Source organism: Haliotis asinina, unplaced genomic scaffold (genome assembly GCF_037392515.1).
Source record: "Haliotis asinina isolate JCU_RB_2024 unplaced genomic scaffold, JCU_Hal_asi_v2 scaffold_21, whole genome shotgun sequence".
Lineage (NCBI taxonomy): Eukaryota > Metazoa > Mollusca > Gastropoda > Lepetellida > Haliotidae > Haliotis > Haliotis asinina.
Window position 1 is genome coordinate 126,032 of NW_027133893.1, and position 27,011 is coordinate 153,042.

Genomic DNA, 27,011 nt, shown 5'->3' on the forward strand with positions numbered 1-27,011 from the left:
ACTGCATTCTCACTCCATTCTCACTGCATTCTCACTGCATCCACACCGCCTTGAATACTGTGATGGGTGTTCCAGCTTCAGTAACTTAAACTGAGGATCTGAGGGAAATCACGACATGCTATATACTGATATACATAAGCAAGTCTGTATGCAGTAGACTGTCATCACACTTAGTCCGTAGTCAACACCACGGTACTTGAGTCAGTGAATATATATATATACAGGCCCGGTGAGACCCGGGTAGAATAGGCCTTCAGCTACCCATGTTTGCCATAAAAGGCGTATGTACTTGTCGTTAATGGCGACTAACGGGATCGGGTGGTCAGGCGTGCTGACTTGACGGACACATGCTATCGGTTCCCAATCGATGGATCGATGCTCATGCTGTTGATCACTGGATTGTCTGGTCCAGACTCGATTATTTACAGACCGTCGCCATATAGCTGGAATATTAAAATAATTAGTGCGGCGTAACACTAAACTGGCCATGCGCCTCGGGAATCTTTTAAAATAAGATGGATATTTTTTGCTTCTGATGGTGAAATGACTCCATTTATGTAACCTCAAGTTGTGTATAAAATATCATTCTTTCTTGCCACATTTTTTCATGTTTTGTAAAGGTTTCTTTATTCAAAATTGTAGCGTCTGTACTAAGCGTAAATGTTGTAAACTAAACTTTGTGAATATATTAGACATCCTGTATGTATGCAAAGCAACAGTTTGTTTAGATTAAGTATTAATATGCTATAGTTACGTTATCAAATTCAGTTGACTTTCCAGATATTGCACGTCAAATGTACATTAAACATATGATATCCTCAGGTTTGTTAGTTCTTTCTTTTGAGTCGTGCGGATTGAATGCAATCCTTTTTCTAATTACATCCTTTGTCCGTTAATTATAGTTATTACACACAATTATGTAAGACAACGGGCCTTAATTTTATAGGCTTCCGGGTAGTGTGTGTCATTGCCCCGGATTCCTTATTTTACTTATTAATGGTTGTTGAATTCATACATAAGTAAGTGTATCATTCTGGTGCCAATCACGTGTCAGCTGGACTGGCTGCCCGCCATCTTAATTTGCGTCATTATGTTAACGTGCGGAAGTCAGGACTGTGGCGAGGGAATGCGACACTCAAATGAGTGTTGATCACCTGATCAGGTGAAAGCTAAACTATTTCGTGACAGTGTCACAGCTTGTTGGGTCTTTTATTGTGAAGGTGTTCACCTATCTCAGTTGATCAGTTGATTGTGATCCGGACAGCCTAGGCAAGGTCGCTGTTTAACATTCTCTTCTCCCCAATTTATTGAAGTTAACTCGACCTGCCGTTTGTGCCAACTGACCTACCGTGTCATACATACGTAGAGTAGTACAGGTCAAGATGACCAAGTTGTATGTCCCTAATGTACCTTTACAAGGTCTGTGACGAGAGCGTCTAAAAATAGTTGACCACATGGCCACCAAGTTGGGAAATCCCCGGAAAGGGAATGTCATACAAGGGGAGACAACTGCTGATGTAGGCTGGCGGATGAAGCACACATCCGATCTAACAGTACTGTAGCGAAAGTGCAGTGTGTGATGGGGTGGTGGAGACTGAAACGGGTGACCGGGTATCTAGGGGCAGTTGTAGTGTGCGGGGGTTGCGTAGCGCGCACCTGTCTCACGGATGGGGCCAGTGACAATATCGACAGATCACCACAGCGATCGGGAGATTCTGAGGAAATTTCAAGGAGAGGTCTGAAACTTCAACAGGTGCAAGTGTTCTTCAGACATGGCGCGCGCACCCCCATTCATCTCACCCCAAACATAGAACAGGTGAGTTCTGTACACAGACCCCCATACACCTCATACTAACCACAGAACAGGTGAGTTTTGTCCAGACTGCCATATAGCTCATCCCAACCATAGAACAGGTGAGTTTTGTACACAGATCCCCATACACCTCATACCCACCACAGAACAGATGAGTTTTGTCCAGACTGCCATATAGCTCATCCCAACCACAGAACAGGTGAGTTTTGTACACAGACCCTATACACCTCATACTGACCATAGAACAGGTGAGTTTTGTCCAGACTGCCATATAGCTCATCCCAACCATAGAACAGGTGTGTTTTGTACACAGACCCTACACACCTCATACTGACCATAGAACAGGTGAGTTTTGTCCAGACTGCCATATAGCTCATCCCAACCACAGAACAGGTGAGTTTTGTACACAGACCCTATACACCTCGTACTGACCATAGAACAGGTGAGTTTTGTCCAGACTGCCATATAGCTCATCCCAACCATAGAACAGGTGAGTTCTGTACACAGACCCCTATACACCTCATACCCACCACAGAACAGGTGAGTTTTGTCCAGACTGCCATATAGCTCATCCCAACCATAGAACAGGTGTGTTCTGTACACAGATCCCCATACACCTCATACCCACCACAAAACAGGTGAGTTTTGTCCAGACTGCCATATAGCTCATCCCAACCATAGAACAGGTGAGTTTTGTACACAGATCCCCATACACCTCATACTGACCATAGAACAGGTGAGTTTTGTCCAGACTGCAATAGAGCTCATCCCAACCATAGAACAGGTGAGTTTTGTACACAGATCCCCATACACCTCATACTGACCATAGAACAGGTGAGTTTTGTTCACAGATCCCCATACACCTCATACTGACCATAGAACAGGTGAGTTTTGTCCAGACTGCCATATAGCTCATCCCAACCATAGAACAGGTGAGTTTTGTTCACAGATCCCCATACACCTCATACTGACCATAGAACAGGTGAGTTTTGTCCAGACTGCCATATAGCTCATCCCAACCATAGAACAGGTGAGTTTTGTTCACAGATCCCCATACACCTCATACTGACCATAGAACAGGTGAGTTTTGTTCACAGATCCCCATACACCTCATACCAACCATAGAACAGGTGAGTTCTGTACACAGATCCCCATACACCTCATACTGACCATAGAACAGGTGAGTTCTGTACATCATGTGTTCCAGGCGAGCTACCGAGCTGATATCCACAACCGTACCCTACCTCACACAGACTTCAAGCTCACCCTGAAAAGTCTGGCTGGTGATACGATAGAGAAATCTCTCTACGAACTGCACTACAGCAAGACTGTGTTACAGGTGAGTATCACAGCGGTGATTCTGCTTAGTCCCTTGTGTCTCAGCAGGTCCTGGTTTCCCAGGTAACAATGTACCTTGTGTCTCAGCAGGTCCTGGTTTCCCAGGTAACAATGTCCCTTGTGTCTCAGCAGGTCCTGATTTCCCAGGTAACAATGTCCCTTGTGTCTCAGCAGGTCCTGCTTTCCCAGGTAACAAAGTCTCTTGTGTCTCAGCAGGTCCTGGTTTCCCAGGTAACAAAGTCCCTTTTGTCTCAGCAGGTCCTGGTTTCCCAGGTAACAATGTCCCTTGTGTCTCAGCACGTCCTGGTTTCCCAGGTAACAATGTCCCTTGTGTCTCAGCAGGTCCTGATTTCCCAGGTAACAAAGTCCCTTGTGTCTCAGCAGGTCCTGCTTTCCCAGGTAACAAAGTCCCTTGTGTCTCAGCAGGTCCTGGTTTCCCAGGTAACAAAGTCCCTTTTGTCTCAGCAGGTCCTGGTTTCCCAGGTAACAATGTCCCTTGTGTCTCAGCACGTCCTGGTTTCCCAGGTAACAATGTCCCTTGTGTCTCAGCAGGTCCTGGTTTCCCAGGTAACAATATCCCTTGTGTCTCAGCAGGTCCTGGTTTCCCAGGTAACAATGTCCCTTGTGTCTCAGCAGGTCCTGGTTTCCCAGGTAACAATGTCCCTTGTGTCTCAGCAGGTCCTGGTTTCCCAGGTAACAAAGTACCTTGTGTATCAGCAGGTCCTGATTTCCCAGGTAGCAATGTCCCTTGCGTCTCAGCAGGTCCTGGTTTCCCAGGTAACAAAGCACCTTGTGTCTCAGCAGGTCCTGGTTTCCCAGGTAACAAAGTACCTTGTGTATCAGCAGGTCCTGATTTCCCAGGTAACAATGTCCCTTGTGTCTCAGCAGGTCCTGGTTTCCCAGGTAACAAAGCACCTTGTGTCTCAGCAGGTCCTGGTTTCCCAGGTAACAAAGTACCTTGTGTCTCAGCAGGTCCTGGTTTCCCAGGTAACAAAGTACCTTGTGTCTCAGCACGTCCTGGTTTCCCAGGTAACAATGTCCCTTGTGTCTCAGCAGGTCCTGGTTTCCCAGGTAACATTGTCCCTTGTGTCTCAGCAGGTCCTGCTTTCCCAGGTAACAAAGTCCCTTGTGTCTCAGCAGGTCCTGGTTTCCCAGGTAACAATGTCCCTTGTGTCTCAGCAGGTCCTGGTTTCCCAAGTAGCAATGTCCCTTGTGTCTCAGCAGGTCCTGGTTTCCCAGGTAACAAAGTACCTTGTGTCTCAGCAGGTCCTGGTTTCCCAGGTAACAAAGTCCCTTGTGTCTCAGCAGGTCCTGGTTTCCCAGGTAACAAAGCACCTTGTGTCTCAGCAGGTCCTGGTTTCCCAGGTAACAAAGTCCCTTGTGTCTCAGCAGGTCCTGGTTTCCCAGGTAACAATGTCCCTTGTGTCTCAGCAGGTCCTGGTTTCCCAGGTAACATTGTCCCTTGTGTCTCAGCAGGTCCTGCTTTCCCAGGTAACAATGTCCCTTGTGTCTCAGCAGATCCTGGTTTCCCAGGTAACAAAGTACCTTGTGTCTCAGCAGGTCCTGGTTTCCCAGGTAACAATGTCCCTTGTGTCTCAGCAAGTCCTGGTTTCTCAGGTAACAATGTCCCTTGTGTCTCAGCAGGTCCTGGTTTCCCAGGTAACAATGTCCCTTGCGTCTCAGCAGGTCCTGGTTTCCCAGATAACAAAGTACCTTGTGTCTCAGCAGGTCCTGGTTTCCCAGGTAACAATGTCCCTTGTGTCTCAGCAGGTCCTGGTTTCCCAGGTAGCAAAGTCCATTTGCTTGTTTGGGATGTTGTTTACTTAAGGGTGGATGTAGTTTACTTATGGGTGAATGTTAACTGATGGATGATGTGTACTGCAGGGTGGATGTTGTTTTCTTATGGGTGAATGTTGTTTACCTATGGGTGAATGCAGTTTACTTAAGGGTAGATGTTGTTTACTTGATGGTGGATGTTGTTTATTTAGGGGTGAATGTTATTTACTTATGGGTGTATGCTATTTACTTAAGGGTGGATGTCGTTTACATCAGGTAGGATGTTGTTTACCTATGGGTGAATGCAGTTTACTTACAGGTAGATGTTGTTTGCGTGATGCTGGATGTTGCTAACTTCAGCAGAGGTCGATTTCACTATTTACAAATTCCCCCGCAGGTGAAAATTGCTGAGTACAGCGTATTTTGTATTTGAGGTAGCACTCAGTGTAGTAATTATTACAGATTTTGTCCCAAATTCCATTTAGAACATGAATGTTTTCAAAAGCATTGTCAGTTCAATCACTTACTCTTACTGCTGTTTCAGCTAGAGTGAGTTGTTTATCTGTCATTGTAAAATGTGAAAAGTACCTGGCTGGTTGTATTTGCGATGCAGCTTGTCAAGCTAAACAGAAAACTTAGAGAGAACCTTGAATCAGTTTGAAATATTGATTTTGTAAAATTGAACTCTGGATCGTCCAGAGATATGAGGATCAACCAATCAGAGTATGAAAAGTTCGTCTTTTGGCTGCATTCAGCTAGTAGCGCAAAGGTTTTCCAATCAAATGCCTTTTGATCAGCGATGATGCTGTATTTGTCTCTGTGTATTTCTTGCTTGCAGACGAAAACTGCCACTAGAACAAAATGTTAAGAAGAGTGACTGTAAATACAGAAATATTAATGAGATTATTTAGAGTAGTTTAATACATTGCAAAGAGTGAGAAACCCTACACAGATGTTCCAAAGACTGTTGACGTCTTGAAATTGCTGGGTTTGGGTGAGGTTTTCACTGTTTATGAATGAAATAATATTTGAAGATACCATTTGTGAACTGAAAAGTGGTGCGTTCATTTCTGTTCTTTGTGATGGTACAACCGATGTTGCTAGAACCGAACAAGAAATAATGTTTATTCGCTATGTTCATGAAGGCAAACCAAAATCAGTGTTTGTATATGTTTCATCAGTAGACAAGCCAGATGCGGTTCACATCAAGGAAGCACTAGTAGACATTTTTACTTCTAAACTTGACTGTGGAGCTACAGAGTGGCTATGAAGTCTTGTTCGAGTGTGCTTTGATGGTGCAGCAGTAATGATGGGCTGTCAAAGTGGAGTTGCAGTTAGACTTTAAACATTTTCACCACCCTTGCTTGCGATACATTGCTGCACCCACTGTAATTGACAATCTACCATGTGTGTGTGTGTTGGGAGTGGTGGCTGCAAGCTGCGGCTCAGACCATGGGTGTTGTTTGTTGTACTCCGCTGAAGTGTCAGGTGTGAGGTGGCTAACCCACTAAGAGCAAGCCATCAAAGCTATGCATCACTTGTATGATGCTCTTGTCACTCACCTTGAAAATGGAGCCCAAACTGGAAATATGAACAATGAGGAAAAAGTGTGGACAATACTGATGAACCTGCAAACAATCCAATTTGTGACTTTTTACATTTTATTTTTGAATATGCTTGAAAAGTTGAGTCTGGTATTGCAAACTGATGGTTCTGGTTGTCAGAACACCCACGATGCAGCAGAGGTGACATCACTGTCCCTAAACAACACATTTACTGATCCAGAATGTCTGAAAGCAAGAAAGGAGTCACTATCATGGAAAATGCAGACAAACAGTTTCAAGGGCCATGTGTTAGAGGTTCCAGAGCAAGAAGGAGATTAGTCAAGAAAGAAAGTTGTACGTGAGGTTGAGGTTGAGGTTGAAAGTGTACTGTTGGAAGCTGAAACTATTGTCACCAGAGTTAAAGAAAACATTGCTTCCAGGTTTGATTTGAAAGATGTGAGTGATTTCTGCAAATGTATCCCGACTTTTCGCCCAATGCACTTGATTCATTAAATGTGTTTGGTGATGAAGAACTTTCAGTCGCTATGAAGAACCTGACAAGTAAAACCTGCTGCTTTGAAACTGTACTCAATCAATGGACATGTGCAAAACTTCAGATACTCAAGTTGCTCAAATAATCCCGTCTTTACCTGTGAACACAGCAATTTGTGCAAGGGGATTTTCTCTGTGCAAAACAGTAAAGAATGAACAGTGATCCAAACTGACCACAATAGCCTCACAGATCTGATGTCAGTTCAAATAAATGGATCAAGTGTACTGGACTTTGGCCCACTACTAGCATTGACATTCTGAATAGGAAAGAGAAAATGCTACAGCAGACATGCTGGCAAGAAAACAATGACAAATGATCCTGAGAGTGATTTTGTATGGTTCAGCGATGAGTCAGAGAACATAGAGGAGCTGTAATCCGAAATGGTGTAAACTGAATTACTTTCAAATTAGTGTAAGTTTGGATAATAAATTATGTCATATGATTTGTTTGTGATTAATTTTGTAAGTCATAAGAAACAAGGAAAACTATATTTCGGTCAACATATCCATTGCGCCACCCTGATAATCATTAAGGTTGCTCGCGTTGCTGTCTGTTAAAAAAAAAACAATCGCCCCCTGGACAGGATGGATGGAGTTTACTTCAGGGTGGATGGAGTTTACTTCAGGGTGGATGTTGTTTACTTCAGGGTGGATGTTGTTTACTTCAGGGTGGATGTGTCTCTGGCAGTTTGACGACACTTGGTCAGCAGCAGATGTTTGAGTTGGGTCAACGGCTTCGGTCAGAGTATGTTGGACAGGGGGCGCTGCTTGATCCAACCTTCAAGAAGGAACAGGTGTAGTAAGTACCATGTGTGTGGTGAGTTGGGTCAACGACTTCGGTCAGAGTAAGTCGGACAGGGTCATGATTTGATCCAACTTTCAAGAAGGAACACGTGTAGTAAGTACCTTGTGTGTGGTGAGTTGATCCAACCTTCAAGAAGGAACACGTGTAGTAAGTACCATGTGTGTAGTGAGTTGGGTCAACGACTTCGGTCAGAGTAAGTCGGACAGGGTCATGATTTGATCCAACCTTCAAGAAGGAACACGTGTAGTAAGTACCATGTGTCTGGTACGTTGATCCAACCTTCAAGAAGGAACACGTGTAGTAAGTACCATGTGTGTAGAGAGTTGGGTCAACAACTTCAGTCAGAGTAAGTCGGACAGGGTCATGATTTGATCCAACCTTCAAGAAGGAACATGTGTAGTAAGTACCATGTGGCTGGTGAGTTGATCCAACCTTCAAGAAGGAACACGTGTAGTAAGTACCATGTGTGTAGTGAGTTGGGTCAACGGCTTCGGTCAGAGTAAGTTGAACAGGGGACGCTGCTTGATCCAACCTTCAAGAAGGAACATGTGTAGTAAGTACCATGTGTGTGGTGAGTTTGGTCAACGGCTTCGGTCAGAGTAAGTTGAACAGGGGACGCTGCTTGATCCAACCTTCAAGAAGGAACATGTGTAGTAAGTACCATGTGTGTGGTGAGTTGGGTCAACGACTTCGGTCAGAGTAAGTCGGACAGGGTCATGATTTGATCCAACCTTCAAGAAGGAACACGTGTAGTAAGTACCATGTGTGTAGTGAGTTGGGTCAACAACTTCAGTCAGAGTAAGTTGGACAGGGTCATGATTTGATCCAACCTTCAAGAAGGAACATGTGTAGTAAGTACCATGTGGCTGGTGAGTTGATCCAACCTTCAAGAAGGAACACGTGTAGTAAGTACCATGTGTGTAGTGAGTTGGGTCAACGGCTTCGGTCAGAGTAAGTTGAACAGGGGACGCTGCTTGATCCAACCTTCAAGAAGGAACATGTGTAGTAAGTACCATGTGTGTGGTGAGTTTGGTCAACGGCTTCGGTCAGAGTAAGTTGAACAGGGGACGCTGCTTGATCCAACCTTCAAGAAGGAACATGTGTAGTAAGTACCATGTGCGTGGTGAGTTGGGTCAGCGGCTTCGGTCAGAGTATGTTGGACAGGGGGCGCTGCTTGATCCAACCTTCAAGAAGGAACACGTGTAGTAAGTACCATGTGTGTGGTGAGCTAGGTCAACGGCTTCGGTCAGAGATGTTGGACAGGGGGCGCTGCTTGATCCAACCTTCCAGAAGGAACACGTGTAGTAAGTACCATGTGTGTAGTGAGTTGGGTCAACGACTTCAGTCAGAGTAAGTCGGACTGGGTCATGACTTGATCCAACCTTCAAGAAAGAACACATGTAGTCAGTACGTCAGAGAGGGGGCGCTACTTCCAATACTTGGTACAACCCTCAAGAAGGAATATATAAGTAATGAATCACATATCTATTATCTATTATGATGTAATGAGGGTTGAGGCAAGATTAGCATATACTTGTTAATAGTGGGAGTGAACAGTTACCTTCTTCTTGTCAGTTATTGCTTTTGATCTTCTAACTGATTTTCCCTTCATTCATATTTCTGATGCTGAAGATGTTTTGTTTGTTGTTTAATATGACACTTAGCAATATTTCAGCAATATATGCGGTGGTGTACAAATAATAGTGTGTGGAACAGACGATCCAGTGTGATCAATAGCATGAGCATTGATTTATGCCAGTACCGTCACTGGCATTTTATAACTTACAGGGGTTGGTGAGGACCAGCTCTAAGCTGGATCTTTTCATGGTGTTGAAGATCTTGAGAGTTGTGCCTGATGAGAAGACGTTGTGTTTCAGTGTGAGGTCGACCAACATAAATCGAACAATTGCCTCGGCTCGGTGTGTACTTGCTGGTATATTTGGTGTACATGAACTCAATGACTCAGGTGAGGAAGCAGACTCTCTGACCTTGGCTCATTTAATCTGACACTGAGTCTCTCCTAAATTACATAGCTGTCTGACATCGAATCTCCCCTGTATTTGCCTGACTGACTGACACAGTGTCTGCCTATCTGACTGACATAGTGTCTGCCTAACTGACTGATATAGTATCTGCCTAACTGAGTGGCATTGCGTTTCAGGGAGTGCCAGCATCAGTATCTCACCACAGAAGGATGAGGTCCTCCTTCCTAACCCTCACGTCTGCTCTGTTGTCCGTGACATCAATCATGCTGCCATGATCCATTTCGACAACATCCCCGGCATACAACAGGACCGACTACATCTTGAGAAAATTCTAGGTGAGACTGTGTGAGACTTGCTTTGTGTAGGACTCCATGAATTCGACTTTTAGTTGAAACCTGGTGTAATGAAAGTCACTCAACTGATTGGATGTCTCTTCCTTCAGATTGTTCTAAGGCATCAGTGTTACCATCAGGCAAAGGTAGACGAGTGGTCATCTTGCATGCTGGTGACTGTACTAAGAGTCTGATTGGAGGTTGTGATTGGGTGAAATCTGATGGTGATTACCATTGAGAAATGGGCAGGTATTTTTGGACTGGTTCAAACATTAGCTTACCAAGTGAAACAAGTGTTATCATTATGGATAGTGCCAGTTACCATCACACCCTTTAGTCCCATGGTCCCATCACACCCTTTAGTCCCATCACACCCTTTAGTCCCATGGTCCCATCACACCCTTTAGTCCCATGGTCCCATCACACCCTTTAGTCCCATGGTCCCATCACACCCTTTAGTCCCATGGTCCCATCACACCCTTTAGTCCCATGGTCCCATCACACCCATTAGTCCCATGGTCCCATCACACCCATTAGTCCCATCACACCCTTTAGTCCCATGGTCCCATCACACCCTTTAGTCCCATGGTCCCATCACACCCATTAGTTCTATGGTCCCATCACACCCTTTAGTCCCATGGTCCCATCACTCCCATTAGTCCCATCACACCCTTTAGTCCCATGGTCCCATCACTCCCATTAGTCCCATGGTCCCATCACACCCATTAGTCCCATGGTCCCATCAGTCCCATTAGTCCCATCACACCCTTTAGTCCCATGGTCCCATCACACCCTTTAGTCCCATCACACCCATTAGTCCCATCACACCCATTAGTCCCATCACACCCATTAGTCCCATGGTCCCATCACTCCCATTAGTCCCATCACACCCTTTAGTCCCATGGTCCCATAACACCCTTTAGTCCCATGGTCCCATCACACCCATTAGTCCCATGGTCAATTCACACCCTTTAGTCCTATGGTCCCATCACTCCCATTAGTCCCATCACACCCATTAGTCCCATGGTCCCATCACACCCATTAGTCCCATGGTCCCATCACACCCATTAGTCCCATGGTCCCATGACTCCCATTAGTCCCATGGTCCCATCACACCCTTTAGTCCTATGGTCCCATCACACCCATTAGTTCTATGGTCCCATCACACCCTTTAGTCCCATGGTCCCATCACACCCATTAGTCCCATGGTCCCATCACACCCTTTAGTCCCATGGTCCCATCACACCCTTTAGTCCCATGGTCCCATCACACCCTTTAGTCCCATGGTCCCATCACTCCCATTAGTCCCATGGTCCCATCACACCCATTAGTCCCATGGTCCCATCACACCCATTAGTCCCATGGTTCCATCACACCCATTAGTCCCATGGTCCCATCACACCCATTAGTCCCATGACACCTATTAGTCCCATCACACCCTTTAGTCCCATGGTCCCATCACTCCCATTAGTCCCATGGTCCCATGACACCCATTAGTCCCATGACACCCATTAGTCCCATCACACCCATTAGTCCTATGGTCCCATCACACCCATTAGTTCTATGGTCCCATCACACCCTTTAGTCCCATGGTCCCATCACACCCATTAGTCCCATGGTCCCATCACACCCATTAGTCCCATGACACCCATTAGTCCCATCACACCCTTTAGTCCCATGGTCCCATCACTCCCATTAGTCCCATGGTCCCATCACACCCATTAGTCCTATCACTCCCTTTAGTCCCATGGTCCCATCACTCCCATTAGTCCCATCACACCCTTTAGTCCCATGGTCCCATCACACCTATTAGTCCCATGGTCCCATCACACCCATTAGTCCCATCACACCCTTTAGTCCCATGGTCCCATGACACCCATTAGTCCCATCACACCCTTTAGTCCCATGGTCCCATCACACCCATTAGTCCCATCTCACCCATTAGTCCCATGGTCCCATCACACCCATTAGTTCCATGGTCCCATCACTCCCATTAGTCCCATCACTCCCATTAGTCCCATCACAGCCATTAGTCCCATGGTCCCATCACTCCCATTAGTCTCATCACACCCTTTAGTTGCATGCTGAGCATGCCGCATGATCCCCTTTCTACCCACGTGACTACCTCAGAGTGATCATTATTCTTCTCGATGCACTACTGTGCCAGTTAACTTGAGAAATATATCATTGGTACCTGGAGCAAGCATTGTCCTGAATGTGCTCCTTTATCAAAGACACTTTTAGAGCATGTAGATGTGCTTGCTCCTGTTGGCTGGCTGGTTGATTGCCCGACAAAACCTCTGCATTCAATGACCCATCTTAAATGCTAGTCATTCGAAGATTCCACTGTTAGAAGGTGATGATTTTATTGGCAAGTTATCTACAGTACTCCTTAAGAACAGTTCTTTTAGTTTTTAGTTGGGTTGATACCCATGTGGGATTCGAATCCAAAGCCATATGGCATTGTTTAATGAGATGTTTACTTGTCGTTCTGCCTCATTGAACTTACACAGCCGATCTGCATCATCAAATCACTGGACTGATTTACCACACTCAATCGGCTCACGAGGCTGAACTGTTTCACCACAGTATTGGGTCACAACATGAAGTCAGTTTGCCATGTACGACTGTTTCTCATAGCCAAAAGGGCTCACATCATCAAATAGATTCCCCGCACCAAAACGGTTTGCTTTGCCGTAATGGCTCTCTTCACCAAAATGATTCACCTCTTTGAACCAGTTCACTTTGGCCAGAACATTTCACCTCATGGAACTTGTGCATCTGATCATTCCAGGTCTCTCCATCGGCTTAGATCACTGTATCAAACCAATCGAAACCACAGTGTCGATCCAGATCACACTCAATTTCTGGCTCATAAATCTGAACTAGATCACCAAGCTGAACTGATTTATCAGCCTGAATTGCTTTCCTATGCCGTAATGTTTCACCACGTCGAACTGGTTCATATCACCGAACTGGTTCACCTGGCTGTTCAAGATTACTCAACTGTCAACATTCATGACACTGTCATTATTTGTCAATAATACATCGTTCAGACCTTGCCTACCAGTTCCATTGATTTACAGAATTCAGTGAACGCCCATTGTTGTCTCATGTGATTTCATGCATGGTGCACCATTCCAGCCGACTGGTTTGTAAGAGTCTTCTCCCCGTTTGGTATCTGTGGTGCCTCTTAAAACAGCCAACCCACATCAAACCTTGTGTTTGTTTATTTCAGATTGGAGATAGTAACTAACTAACCCACAGCAAACCTCATGTTTGTTTATTTCAGATTGGAGATAGTAACTAACTAACCCACAGCAAACCTCGTGTTTGTTTATTTCAGATTGGAGATAGTAACTAACTAACCCACAGCAAACCTCATGTTTGCTTAGTCAGTAACCTTTGAGATGCAGGAATTGAGTTGGTTGATTCACCACACTTGGTCACTTGGTTTGCTGGCTACCCAGAGAAGGATACCTGATGTGCTAATTATTACCTTCAACATGAAGGATCGGAACTTGACATCCTCATGAGGATCGTAAACTGGCATCTAGAATTTGCCAAATTTGTTGAACTATAATAGTTTTCAACATGATCCTAGTTTTCAGGGCTTTTGTGAATTCCTCACTACCGAGTGGTTATCTCGAAGCTTGAGAGTCTGTTTTGTTTATTCAGATTTCCAGTGTCAGTGCCTGGAGCTTGTGATAGCTGTCTAGATATGTGTACTATAGTAGCTAGTAATAATTGCCTTACCGCTTGTGAGGTGCTTAAAGTTTTTAGTCAAAACTTACCGCACCTGGTACCCTTGTTCTGCTGGCTGAACAGAGATAGTAGCTGTTTGATTCACTGTGCTGAATTAGTTTACGTTTTATGTCAGTAGTGCAAACATTTAGACATATTACTCTTGGCACTTGATGTTTTGACGATCCCAGCTCTCAAGACTCCTCTGTGACTGGGCTCAACTCATTCCAGATTGAATGTAACTTCTGATCTTCACGTTTGATGAATGATTTGGTTCAGTGAATCTCAACCCTAACCCTAACCCTAACCCTAACCCTAACCCTAACCCTAACCCTAACCCTAACCTTTGGAGTAGATATCCGCTTATCAACCACCAGATTGGGCATTGCTAGATTAATTTGCTACACCAGATTTTTTTTACGATGCTTCTCTGAGTCAAGTTACTACAGACTAACACCATAACAGCGATTTGATGTATCACTGGGTGCAGTCTTTCCCTGTTTCATGATTTTTACAACCCTTCCTCTTACATCATCGGTAAGTTTCTTCACAGACGGGTCAGGTTACTGTACATAGTAGCAGTGACGTCAAATAGCCAGAATTGCTTAACCTGGATTTTATGGATTGTGATTCGCCTGGTTTACTAAAGGCCGAGTTGTCCAGATTTATGTGGCTGTTGCATCGTGGGTAATGTTTGCAAATGGTTGACTACAGTTTGTTTACAGGAAATTTTGATGATTAGAGTGACTATGAAGTGACTACGAATTTCATCAATTTGTTTACAATGTGAATGTTCCTGTAGCTTGACCCTCCTGCATGCAGCACTCCATTTGTACTGTCATGGTAGCTGGACTAGGGGAACGTTTTTATCTCAGGAGATATCCTTTTGTCAGAGGCAAGAATTGCTCGATATCTCATTTCCCTCGACCAGCGAGATGCCCACCTTCACATCCACACCGTTGGAGGTATCTCCGATTCGCTTTCAAGGGGCGTCATTACCACTGGATGATCCTGCTGTCTGGCTGAATATCTATACCCCTGTAGTTTATACACAGGTAACCAAAGCCATAACATTTCAAGGTACCTACATGGACATCTATATGGATCTTCAGTGTTTAGCTTTTGTATTGCGATGTAGAAGTGTTCAACAATTGCATGAGGGAGGACTGTGGCTGAACACCACATTGGTTGGGAGCAACCTCTCCCTGGGAGAGCTTGTGCCTAGTAAGCCACAGGAGAACCCATCACTAGTATATGTCCTGTGTCAGTTGGATCCAGCCTCCCTGGGAGAGCTTATGCCTAGTAAGCCACAGGAGAACCCATCACTAGTATATGTCCTGTGTCAGTTGGATCCAGCCTCCCTGGGTCATTGCTGTGAAGGTCGTCATTAGCATGTTTAGTGTGTACTGTCAGTGCTTTCTAACTTAGGGTAATCTGTGACATGATGTCCAATCATAGGATGAGTTTAAAAATGGAAATTTTAACAAATAAATTGTATATTTATATACTTATCGTATCTCACTCAATGTATTCGTGTAATCTCTGGGAGAGTAGTGGTCCATTCACTGATAGTATTGGTGTATTCACTGAGTGTATTTGTGTATTCACAGGGAGCATATTCATGCATTCACTGAGTGTATTGGTGTATTCACTGGGAGAATATTCGTGCATTCACTGAGTGTATTGGTGTATTCACTGAGTGTATTGGTGTATTCACAGGGAGCATATTGGTGCATTCACTGAGTGTACTGGTGTATTCACTGGGAGAATATTGGTGCATTCACTGAGTTTACTGGTGTATTCACTGGGAGAATATTGGTGCATTCACTGAGTGTACTGGTGTATTCACTGGGAGCATATTGGTGCATTTACTGAGTGTATTGGTGTATTCACTGGGAGAATATTGGTGCATTCACTGAGTGTACTGGTGTATTCACTGGGAGCATATTGGTGCATTCACTGAGTGTACTGGTGTATTCACTGGGAGAATATTGGTGCATTCACTGAGTGTATTGGTGTATTCACAGGGAGCATATTGGTGCATTCACTGAGTGTATTGGTGTATTCACTGGGAGAATATTGGTGCATTCACTGAGTGTACTGATGTATTCACTGGGAGAATATTGGTGCATTCACTGAGTGTATTGGTGTATTCACTGGGAGCATATTGGTGCATTTACTGAGTGTATTGATGTATTCACTGAGTGTATTGGTGCATTCACTGAGTGTATTGGTGTATTCACTGGGAGAATATTGGTGTATTCACTGAGTGTATTGGTGTATTCACTGAGTATTGGTGTATTCACTGGGAGAATATTGGTGCATTCACTGAGTGTATTGGTGTATTCACTGAGTGTATTGGTGTATTCACTGAGTGTATTGATGTATTCACTGAGTGTATTGGTGCATTCACTGAGTGTATTGGTGCATTCACTGGGAGAATATTGGTGTATTCACTGGGACCTTATTGGTGCATTCACTGAGTGTATTGGTGTATTCACTGGGAGAATATTGGTGTATTCACTGGCAGCATATTGGTGCATTCACTGCGGGTATTGATGTATTCACCGAGTGTATTGGTGTATTCACCGAGTGTATTGGTGTATTCACTGTGTGTATTGGTGTATTCACTCAGATTGTATTGGTGTATTCGCTGGGGTTTATATCTGTAATCTTTATTTATATTGGTATATTCACCTAGTGTATTAGTGTATTTTTTTAGTGTAGTGGTGTATTCACTGAGTGTATTGGTGTCTTCACTGAAGGTGTATTCACTGGGAGTGTTTTGGTGTATTCACCTTTACTTTTTACTTTCAGGTGTAGACTCCAGCACATCAGGACACAAACTGAACTTTATAGTCGTCCGAGACGACATGATAGCAAGACAGGTGACAATGATTCTATTCACCCGTCTGTCTGCCAGTTCACTTGGTACATGTGTCTGTGTTTGTACATCTGCACATCTCTCTGTCTTCGACCCTTCTGTTTTTCTGTTTACCTCTTTGACTGTCTGTTTGTCTGTCTTGTTTGACTCGCACGTTAGTTGGTTAGTTGGTTGCATGCGTGTCTGTACCTGTTTGTGTCTGTGATGCTGTATATCAGTTTGGCTGTATGCCTGGCCTGGCTATACACACATCACACATTACACACATCACACATGCAACCCTGACAAACATTATACACATCACATATACAAACCATGACAAACATCAACAACATCACACATACAATCCAGACAAACATTGCTCACATCACACATACAATCCAGACAAACAGCAAAAACATCACTTATACAACCCTGACAAACATTGCACACATCACACATACAACCCTGACAAACAATGCACACATCACACATACAACCCTGACAAACATTACACACATCACATATACAACCCTGACAAACATCAAAAGCATCACACATGCCTTGCTGGTTGTGTTGTGTGTTCCATCAGTGGATCCAGGCTCATGTATGTATGTGAGTTTCCTGATGGTATGAAATATGACCAGTAGATGTTTGTCTGTCCACAGGCTCACGGCCTTCATGTTCCAGAGAAGCTCCTGTTACTGCAGGCCATGATTGAGAGAAATGCCACCAGGATCATGTATCATGCCTTCTGTGGGCAGCATGAGTGAGTAGCTCCGTTCTGAATGTGAGTTTGAACCTTGTTACCAAATGTTGTGTGTCGCAGGTTTGTACAAGGCACTCCTTGTTGCAGGGCAGAGTTGGAACTTGCTGTGAGGATGACGGCAGGGCCTGCCCTGACGATGGCTGTCAAAGAGATGAAGGCTTGTATTAAGGGGTCAAGGTGGGAATGTTATATCACTCGTAGACTCATGTCAACATACTATGAAATCACATCTCATATCTCAGGCAAGTCACATATCACACACAGACATGAGACACCTAAGATATCATCATGCACAACTATCTTGTCAACAACTGACTGATAAACATACACAAACATCACACATACAAAGCTGACAAACATCAAAAACATCACACACAAACCCTTACAAACATATGCATTACAAACATCACACATAAAACCCTGACAATCATCAAAAACATCACACATACAACCCTGACAAACATTACAAACATCACACATACAACAATGACAAACATGAAAAGCATAACACATACAACCCTGACAAGCATTACACACATCACACATAACAGCTGGACAAACATTACACACATCACACGTACAACCCTGAGAAACATTGCACACATCACACATACAACCCTGACAAACATTACGCACATCACACATAAAACCCTGACAAATATTGCATGCATCACACATAAAACACTGACAAACAGTACATGCATCAAACATGCCTCCTGGACAAACATTACACACATCACACATACAATCTGACAAACATTACACACATACAATCTGACAAACATTACACACATACAATCTGACAAACATTGCACACATACAACCCTGACAAACATTACACACATCAGACATACAACCGTGACCAACACTACACACATCACACATACAATCTGACAAACATTACACACATACAACCCAGACATACATTACACACACCACACATACAACCCTGATGAACATTACACACATCACACATACAATCTGACAAAGATTACACACATACAACCCAGACATACATTACACGCATCACACATGCAACCCTGACAAACATTACACAAATCACGCATACAACCGAGACAAACATTACACACATCACACATACAACCCTGATGAACATTACACACATCACACATACAACCCTGACAAACATTACACACATCACACATACAATCTGACAAAAATTACACACATAGAACCTTGACATACATTACACGCATCACACATACAACCGTGACAAACATTACACAAATCACGCATACAACCCAGATGAACATTACACACATCACACATACAACCGAGACAAACATTACACACATCACACATACAACCCTGATGAACATTACACACATCACACATACAACCCTGATGAACATCACACGCATCACACATACAACCCTGATGAACATTACACACATCACACATGCAATCCTGATGAACATTACACACATCACACATACAATCCTGATGAACATTACACACATCACGCATACAACCCAGACATACATTACACACATCACACATGCAACCCTGATGAACATTACACACATCACACATACAATCCTGATGAACATTACACACATCACGCATACAACCCAGACATACATTACACACATAACACATACAACCCTGATGATCATTACACACATCACACATACAACCGTGACAAATATTACACATGTACAACCCTGACAAACATTACACACATCACACATACAACCCTGACAAACATTACACACATCATAAATGATGCAAAAAAGTAGCGAATTGCTGCTGTTCTATTCTGTGATATGACATTTTGTGTTGTTAAATGGTAGTAAAATGAAATAGATGCAAATTTGATCTCATCACTATATGGCTGGAGTAATAGTGATGTGACGTGAAACATGACTCAACTCTGTCCCGACAAACATTACACACACATGCACCACAGACAAACATCCCACATATCTCACACATCAGATACACAACACTGACAAGCATAACACACACTACACACACATCCCACATATCTCTCACATCGAAAAGATACTAGAGAAGCATCACACATAGATGGCATATACCTCACACAGATCACACAAACATCACACATACCTCACACACATGCCACACACAGAAGAAATCACAGCTATCTAACTGGTGATTGTGTTGTCAGCCAGCAGCGGGTGTGTCTCTACTCTGTCCATGACTCATTAATCCTGCCGCTCACGGTCATCCTGGGAAGCTATGATGGAAGATGGCCGCCCTTTGCGGCAGACATCCGCTTGGAGCTGTATGCCGACAAGCAAGGGGAACACTGGGTGCGCGCTCGATACTGTGGGAAGGTGAGATGTAGAGACTCTGTTATAGTGTGATATAAACACTGTTATAGTGGGGTGTGTGATATGGACACTGTTTTAGTGAGGTATGTGATATAGACACTGTTTATATTGAGGTGTGTAATATAAACACTGTTATGGTGTGGTGTGTGCTATAGACACTGTTATATTGAAATGTGTAATATAGACACTGTTATAGTGAGGTGTGTGATATAGACACTGTTATAGTGAGGTGTGTGATATAGACACTGTTATATTGAAGCGTGTGATATAGACACTGTTATAGTGAGGTGTGTGATATAGACACTCATAGTGAAGTGTGTGATATAGACACTGTTATATTAAAGTGTGCGATATAGACATTGTTATAGTGATGTGTGTGATGTAGACACTGTTAAAGTGAAGTGTGTGATATAGACACTGTTACATTGAAGTGTGTGATATAGACAGTGTTATAGTGAGGTGTGTGATATAGACACTTATAGTGAAGTGTGTGATATAGACACTGTTATATTGAAGTGTGCGATATAGACATTGTTATAGTGATGTGTGTGATGTAGACACTGTTAAAGTGAAGTGTGTGATATAGACACTGTTACATTGAAGTGTGTGATATAGACAGTGTTATAGTGAGGTGTATGATACAGACACTGTTATATTGAAGTGTTTGATATAGAGACTGTTTTAGTGAGGTGTATGATATAGATGCTGTTATATTGAAGTGTGTGCTATAGACACTGTTTGTAGTGTGGTGTGTGCTATAGACACTGTTATATTGAAGTGTTTGATATAGAGACTGTTTTAGTGAGGTGTATGATATAGATGCTGTTATATTGAAGTGTGTGCTATAGACACTGTTTGTAGTGTGGTGTGTGCTATAGACACTGTTATATTGAAGCGTGTGATATAAAGACTGTTTTAGTGAGGTGTATGATATAGATGCTGTTATATTGAAGTGTGTGCTATAGACACTGTTTGTAGTGTGGTGTGTGCTATAGACACTGTTATATTGAAGTATGTGATATAGACACTGTTATAGTGAAGTGTGTGATATAGACACTGTTATATTGAAGTGTGTGATATAGACACTGTTATAGTCAGGTGTGTGATATAGACACTGTTGTAGTGAGGTGTGTGATATAGACACTGTTTCAGTGAGGTATGTACCATAGACACTGTTATATTGAAGTGTGTGATATTGACACTGTTATACTGAAGTGCATGATGTAGACATTGTTATAGTGAGGTGTGTGATATAGACACTGTTATAGTTAAGTGTGTGATATAGACACTGTTATAGTGAGGTGTGTGATATAGACACTGTTAAAGTGAGGTGTGTGATATAGACGCTGTTGTAGTGAGGTGTGTGATATAGACGCTGTTATATTGAAGTGTGTGCTATAGACACTGTTATAGTGAAGTGTGTGATATAGACATTGTTATAGTGAGGTGTATGATACAGACACTGTTATATTGAAGTGTGTGATGTAGACACTGTTATAGTGAGGTGTGTGATATAGACGCTGTTGTAGTGAGGTGTGTGATATAGACACTGTTATATTGAAGTGTGTGCTATAGACACTGTTATACTGAAGTGCGTGATGTAGACATTGTTATAGTGAGGTGTGTGATATAGACACTGTTATAGTTAAGTGTGTGATATAGACACTGTTATAGTGAGGCGTGTGATATAGACGATGTTGTAGTGAGGTGTGTGATATAGACGCTGTTATATTGAAGTGTGTGCTATAGACACTGTTATACTGAAGTGCGTGATGTAGATATTGTTATAGTGAGGTGTGTGATATAGACACTGTTATAGTGAGGTGTGTGATATAGACACTGTTATAGTTAAGTGTGTGATATAGACACTGTTATAGTGAGGTGTGTGATATAGACACTGTTAAAGTGAGGTGTGTGATATAGACGCTGTTGTAGTGAGGTGTGTGATATAGACGCTGTTATATTGAAGTGTGTGCTATAGACACTGTTATAGTGAAGTGTGTGATATAGACATTGTTATAGTGAGGTGTATGATACAGACACTGTTATAGTGAAGTGTGTGATGTAGACACTGTTATAGTGAAGTGTGTGATATTGACACTGTGATATGAGTCAGATCTTGACATTTTGACTTTTTCTAATTACTTAGATATATGGTATTATATTTTCCATGAATTCCATGGAAACAATTCAAACTTTGTCTAAAAGGACAATAAGTAACTGTCAGATGAGTTGTCCTTTCAAACATGTGGGGGCTGGGGTGATGTGTCATCTTCTGATAACTCTTGTTTAAAAGTTTGTCTAAACCTGCAATCATGAAAATTGTTTTGAAAACTTTGTTTTCACAATCTACTGCCACTTAATATTGTTACCTGCTTATATTTTCTGAGATACAACTTGTTTTCACTGACGATTCTGTCAAGATCACTTCTGATTATATTGGTTATAAATTGTTCTTGTAGTTCTCTTACAAGCGGTTTGGTCATGATTCAAAAACATTTAACTACGTGTAGGAAGTAGATTTGATCTTTTAACATGAGAAAACAAACCATAATTTTACTGATTCTCACACTGACTGTAGACTGTGATGCCATTGTTTTTAAAATTTGACGACTCCCTGTTGCAAACATTTGTCAGTTTGAGAATCAATGCTGTTTACGATTGTTTTCACAGGGTTACAGAATCTAAACTTCTTTTTTCTGAAAGTAAAATATGTTTTTGATTGATGGACAAAAGGATTTTGCATGTAAATGCTTATAACATAACAATTTCTTGGAAGCGATGTAGGTGTCAATATTATACTGATTTCAATATTATTGTCACTTCGACCACAGCCTAGGAAGAAATCATTATGGTACAAGTGTGTCATGCAAATCCTCTTGGTCATCAACCATTTACTACAACTACTTAGTAGTGTTGATATTTTTAACTCAATAAAAACACATCTAAATAGCATCTTCTATCTTGGAAGTGAGGTAGGTGTCGAACCACCTTATTTAAACATACCGGGTTCCATGATGCTCGCTTCACACTCACAAACAACATATTTAGCACAAACTCAGGGGTCTGGTGGAAATCTCTGAATAGTGACACCATAAATCGACACCTGGGAGCATTTGACGGCAACACAATGATTCGGCATGTCTTTGCTTATGTTGGGAAATCAGCTTCTTACACATTTTATATACAACTGAATGAAACTTCTTCCTCACGTGACGTCACTGCAGGGCTCTGGCGACAGAGTTACGTAACCTGTCTGTTGTTTCCTTGGCGGACGAGAGTGAAGCAGGGGACTTTTTGGTAACCTTTTAATGTTCGGTGTTAATTAATCACACATTTTCTAAGAATGAATTTGGTGTTCTGGTAAAGACTAACCCCAAGTCTTTCAAATGTTATTTGTGTGTTCCGTAAAGTTTGACTGACTGTTTCAGGCCCTGAACATACGAGGTTGTCATGGGAGTTTCTGTAAATACTCGGACTTCATCAAGAATATTTCTCAGTTCTTGGTAGAGAAAGAGGATTACAAGAGGATATGTTCATCAAACATCCTGAAAAAAATAGCTAAAGGTGAGATGTTCCATGCTGTCAGTCAACAATTCATGAACACTGTTTAGTGATGTCAACACTTCATGGACACTGTTTAGGGATGTCAACACTTCATAGACACTGTGGATGGGATGTCAACACTTCATGGACACTGTTTAGGGATGTCAACAATTCATGAACACTGTTTAGTGATGTCAACACTTCATGGACACTGTTTAGGGATGTCAACACTTCATGGACACTGTTTAGGGATGTCAACACTTCATGGACACTGTTTAGGGATGTCAACAATTCATGAACACTGTTTAGTGATGTCAACACTTCATGGACACTGTTTAGGGATGTCAACAATTCAAGAACACTGTTTAGGGATGTCAACAATTCATGAACACTGTTTAGTGATGTCAACACTTCATGGACACTGTTTAGGGATGTCAACAATTCATGAACACTGTTTAGTGATGTCAACACTTCATGGACACTGTTTAGGGATGTCAGCAATTCATGAACACTGTTTAGTGATGTCAACACTTCATGGACACTGTTTAGGGATGTCAACACTTCATGGACACTGTTTAGTGATGTCAACACTTCATGAACATTGTTAAGTGATGTCAACACTTCATGGACACTGTTTAGGGATGTCAACAATTCATGAACACTGTTTAGGGATGTCAACACTTCATGGACACTGTTTAGGGATGTCAGCAATTCATGAACACTGTTTAGTGATGAACTGTGTCCATGAACTGTTTAGGGATGTCAACACTTCATGGACACAGTGAGGAGGGTTGTCAAAACTAACAGATGTTTGTTTTAAACGTATGTGTTGTTTCAGGTTATAATGTTGTTTTGTTACACAGAATGATTGTGCTGTTTCAGATCTGCTCGTGCATGACAGCAAAGAAGAGGATGATGACGGAAGATCTGAAAGACCTGCAGGACTGTGATCAGATGCTCCAGACATAGCCAGTACTCCAGACAAAGCCCACACTCCAGACATAGCTGTTACTACAGACATAACCAACATTCAAGACATGGCCAACGGTCCAGACACAGTTGACACTCCAGACATATCTGTTACTACAGACATAGCCACCACCCAAGACATAGCCAACACTCAAGACATGGCCAACGCTCCAGACACAGCTGACACTCCAGACATAGCTGTTACTATAGACATAGCCAACACTCAAGACAAAGCCAACACTCAAGACATGGCCAACGCTCCAGACATATCTGTTACTTCAGACACTCCAGACATAGCCAACACTCCAGACACAGCTGACACTCAGACATAGTTACCACTCAAGACACAGCTGACACTCAAGACATAGCTGTTACTACAGACGTAGCCAACACTCCAGACATATCTGCTACTCCAGACATAACCAACGCTCCAGACACAGCTGACACTGCAGACACAGCTGATACTCCAAACATAGCCAACACTTCAGATATAGGTGTTACTTCAGACATAGCCAACACTTCAGACATAACTGTTACTCCAGACAATCCTGACATAGCTGACTCTTCAGACATAGGCAATGCTCCAGACATAGTCAACGCTCCGGAGTCTGCTGAGGATCAAACTGTCATGTGTTTCAAGACTAACCAATACTTAAATTGTGTCGGATCTCAAGCCTCCAGATCTCTACAATCTCCATACATTGAACATACCAGTTGCTGGCCACGTTTCTGATACTCTGGACATATCAGTGTCTTCAGGAACAATGGATGCCATCTACATATCTGACAGTCAGTTTCTTAAGACACAATGGAAGCGGTAACACATCGGCTTTACTGTAATAGAATGCACTACTAGCTTCACGTCATTTCCAAACACTTGACAGTCTGAAACCATCTCTAAATGGTTAGGGTTGGGGTTAACCCTCTAAATGCTTGAATCATGTGTGAAGCCTTGCACAGCCATTTATATCAATCAGGTTGGTCAGCAAAAGGATTTGCTTCGCTTGTGAATTCAAATTGTATCAGGAAGGTGTTAAGTGTCAAATTGAATAAATATGGAGTTCAGAAAACATACGATCAGGGTTAGGGTTATGATGTTAGGGTTAACGATCTTTGATGTAATATACATGTGTGGAAACCCTGTGGCGGGTTGGGAAAGCAGGGTTAACCCTAACCATGTGGTGGGTTGGGAAAGCAGGGTTAACCCTAACCCTGTGGCGGGTTGGGAAAGCAGTGTTAACCCTAACCCTGATGGTGCTGGCATGTTATACATGTCAGAAGTTCAGCCAGGGCTCGAACCCCTGTAGTGGTTCGGTGGGATGTCATCGCAGTGAGTGAGTGAGTGAGTGAGTGAGTGAGTGAGTGAGTGAGTGAGTGAGTGAGTGAGTGAGTGAGTGAGTGAGTGAGTGAGTGAGTGAGTGAGTGAGTGAGTGAGTGAGTGAGTGAGTGCACATCGGCAATATTTTAGCCATATCGTGACGGGAACAAAATACTGAAAAGGAATATATGTGTGTTATAAAACCTGTCGACAAAGGACAGTAAAACAACTACAGTATCACAATTTGAATTAAGACTAGCCTGGAAACTAATATCAATATTTAGACAATACAATATAAAAACAGGCTATAGATCGCAAACAACAGATGGTAGATCGCCATACTAGGACTATGGGGACTTACAGTACCTTTGCTACCTGCATGGACCCTATTTCGATTTACACCATCCCTTCAGGTGCTTGCGAGTGTACAATATGCTAGCCAAAACTAAAACAACAGGAATACTACGATTACAAGCCTGGCAGACTTAAATTTACGGTGAATGTTTTTGGACTTACGTACCCTCTCAGGAGGACAATAATTTTACAATACTTCAACCCCCTTTGAGGGTACAGCCACTAACAATTCTAGTTACGAATCCAAACTACCAATTATTAAAATATATCTTTTTACAGAAACATATTGCTCAAAATTCAATCAAAAAATCAATTTTTTTTAGAAAACCAATAACGAAATAAAAACTAACGCTGGTAAAAAGATCCTTCATTGTTTTAACTGTAAAATACATATCCCTTGTGATGGAGAATTCAACACAGTCAAGCAGAATATGCTTGACCGTGACTCTCTCATCACAAGGGATACAAAATGGAGGATCCTCACCTTTTAACAGGTATGCAAGAGTATATCTAGTGTGACCAATACGACATCGTCGTAAAATAACCTCTTCAAATCTGGACTGACAACCCAAGTGGGTATAACCAATGTAAGGTTTTATCTCATGTAATTTATTTATACCCACTTGGGTGTCCCACTTCTTCTGCATCAGATCACGGATATAAGATCTAATGGTGGCTCTAATCACTGTAAGGAATAAGAAGTGGTGTCACAGATTTGTTGAGTGCTGCTTTAGCAGCAAGGTCAGCCAATGTGTTACCAGAAATGCCTACATGGCTGGGTAACCAACAGAAGACGATGTCGCATTGGCTAGTTGCAAGATCATTATACAATTCAATAATGTCAATTAAAAGTGGATGTTTGCAAGAAATATTTTTAATAGCCTGAAGGCAAGAAAGAATCGGAATAGATTATATATTGTTTACGTTTAGGGTGTCTTTGAATATATTTGAGAACTGTTAATATGGCTTTAGCTTCTGCTGTAAA

General features: G+C 42.5%; 2 protein-coding genes across 2 annotated transcripts; both read left to right on the forward strand.

The window, feature by feature from the left end:
* The first annotated feature begins 1,072 nt into the window (after window positions 1-1,072).
* On the forward strand, window positions 1,073-25,428 carry LOC137269968 (lysophosphatidic acid phosphatase type 6-like). The gene is made up of 11 exons (XM_067803797.1): window positions 1,073-1,816; window positions 3,021-3,152; window positions 7,692-7,822; window positions 9,706-9,794; window positions 9,990-10,148; window positions 16,707-16,777; window positions 17,421-17,521; window positions 17,609-17,698; window positions 19,674-19,842; window positions 23,271-23,406; window positions 24,268-25,428. The coding sequence occupies exons 1-11, from the start codon at window positions 1,580-1,582 to the stop codon at window positions 24,333-24,335; spliced, it is 1,383 nt and encodes a 460-aa protein (XP_067659898.1). The 5' UTR covers window positions 1,073-1,579; the 3' UTR covers window positions 24,336-25,428.
* Window positions 3,221-4,978, forward strand: LOC137269969 (uncharacterized). The gene has a single exon (XM_067803798.1). It carries the CDS (start codon window positions 3,221-3,223, stop codon window positions 4,976-4,978), a length of 1,758 nt encoding a protein of 585 aa, XP_067659899.1.
* Window positions 25,429-27,011: the final 1,583 nt, after the last annotated feature.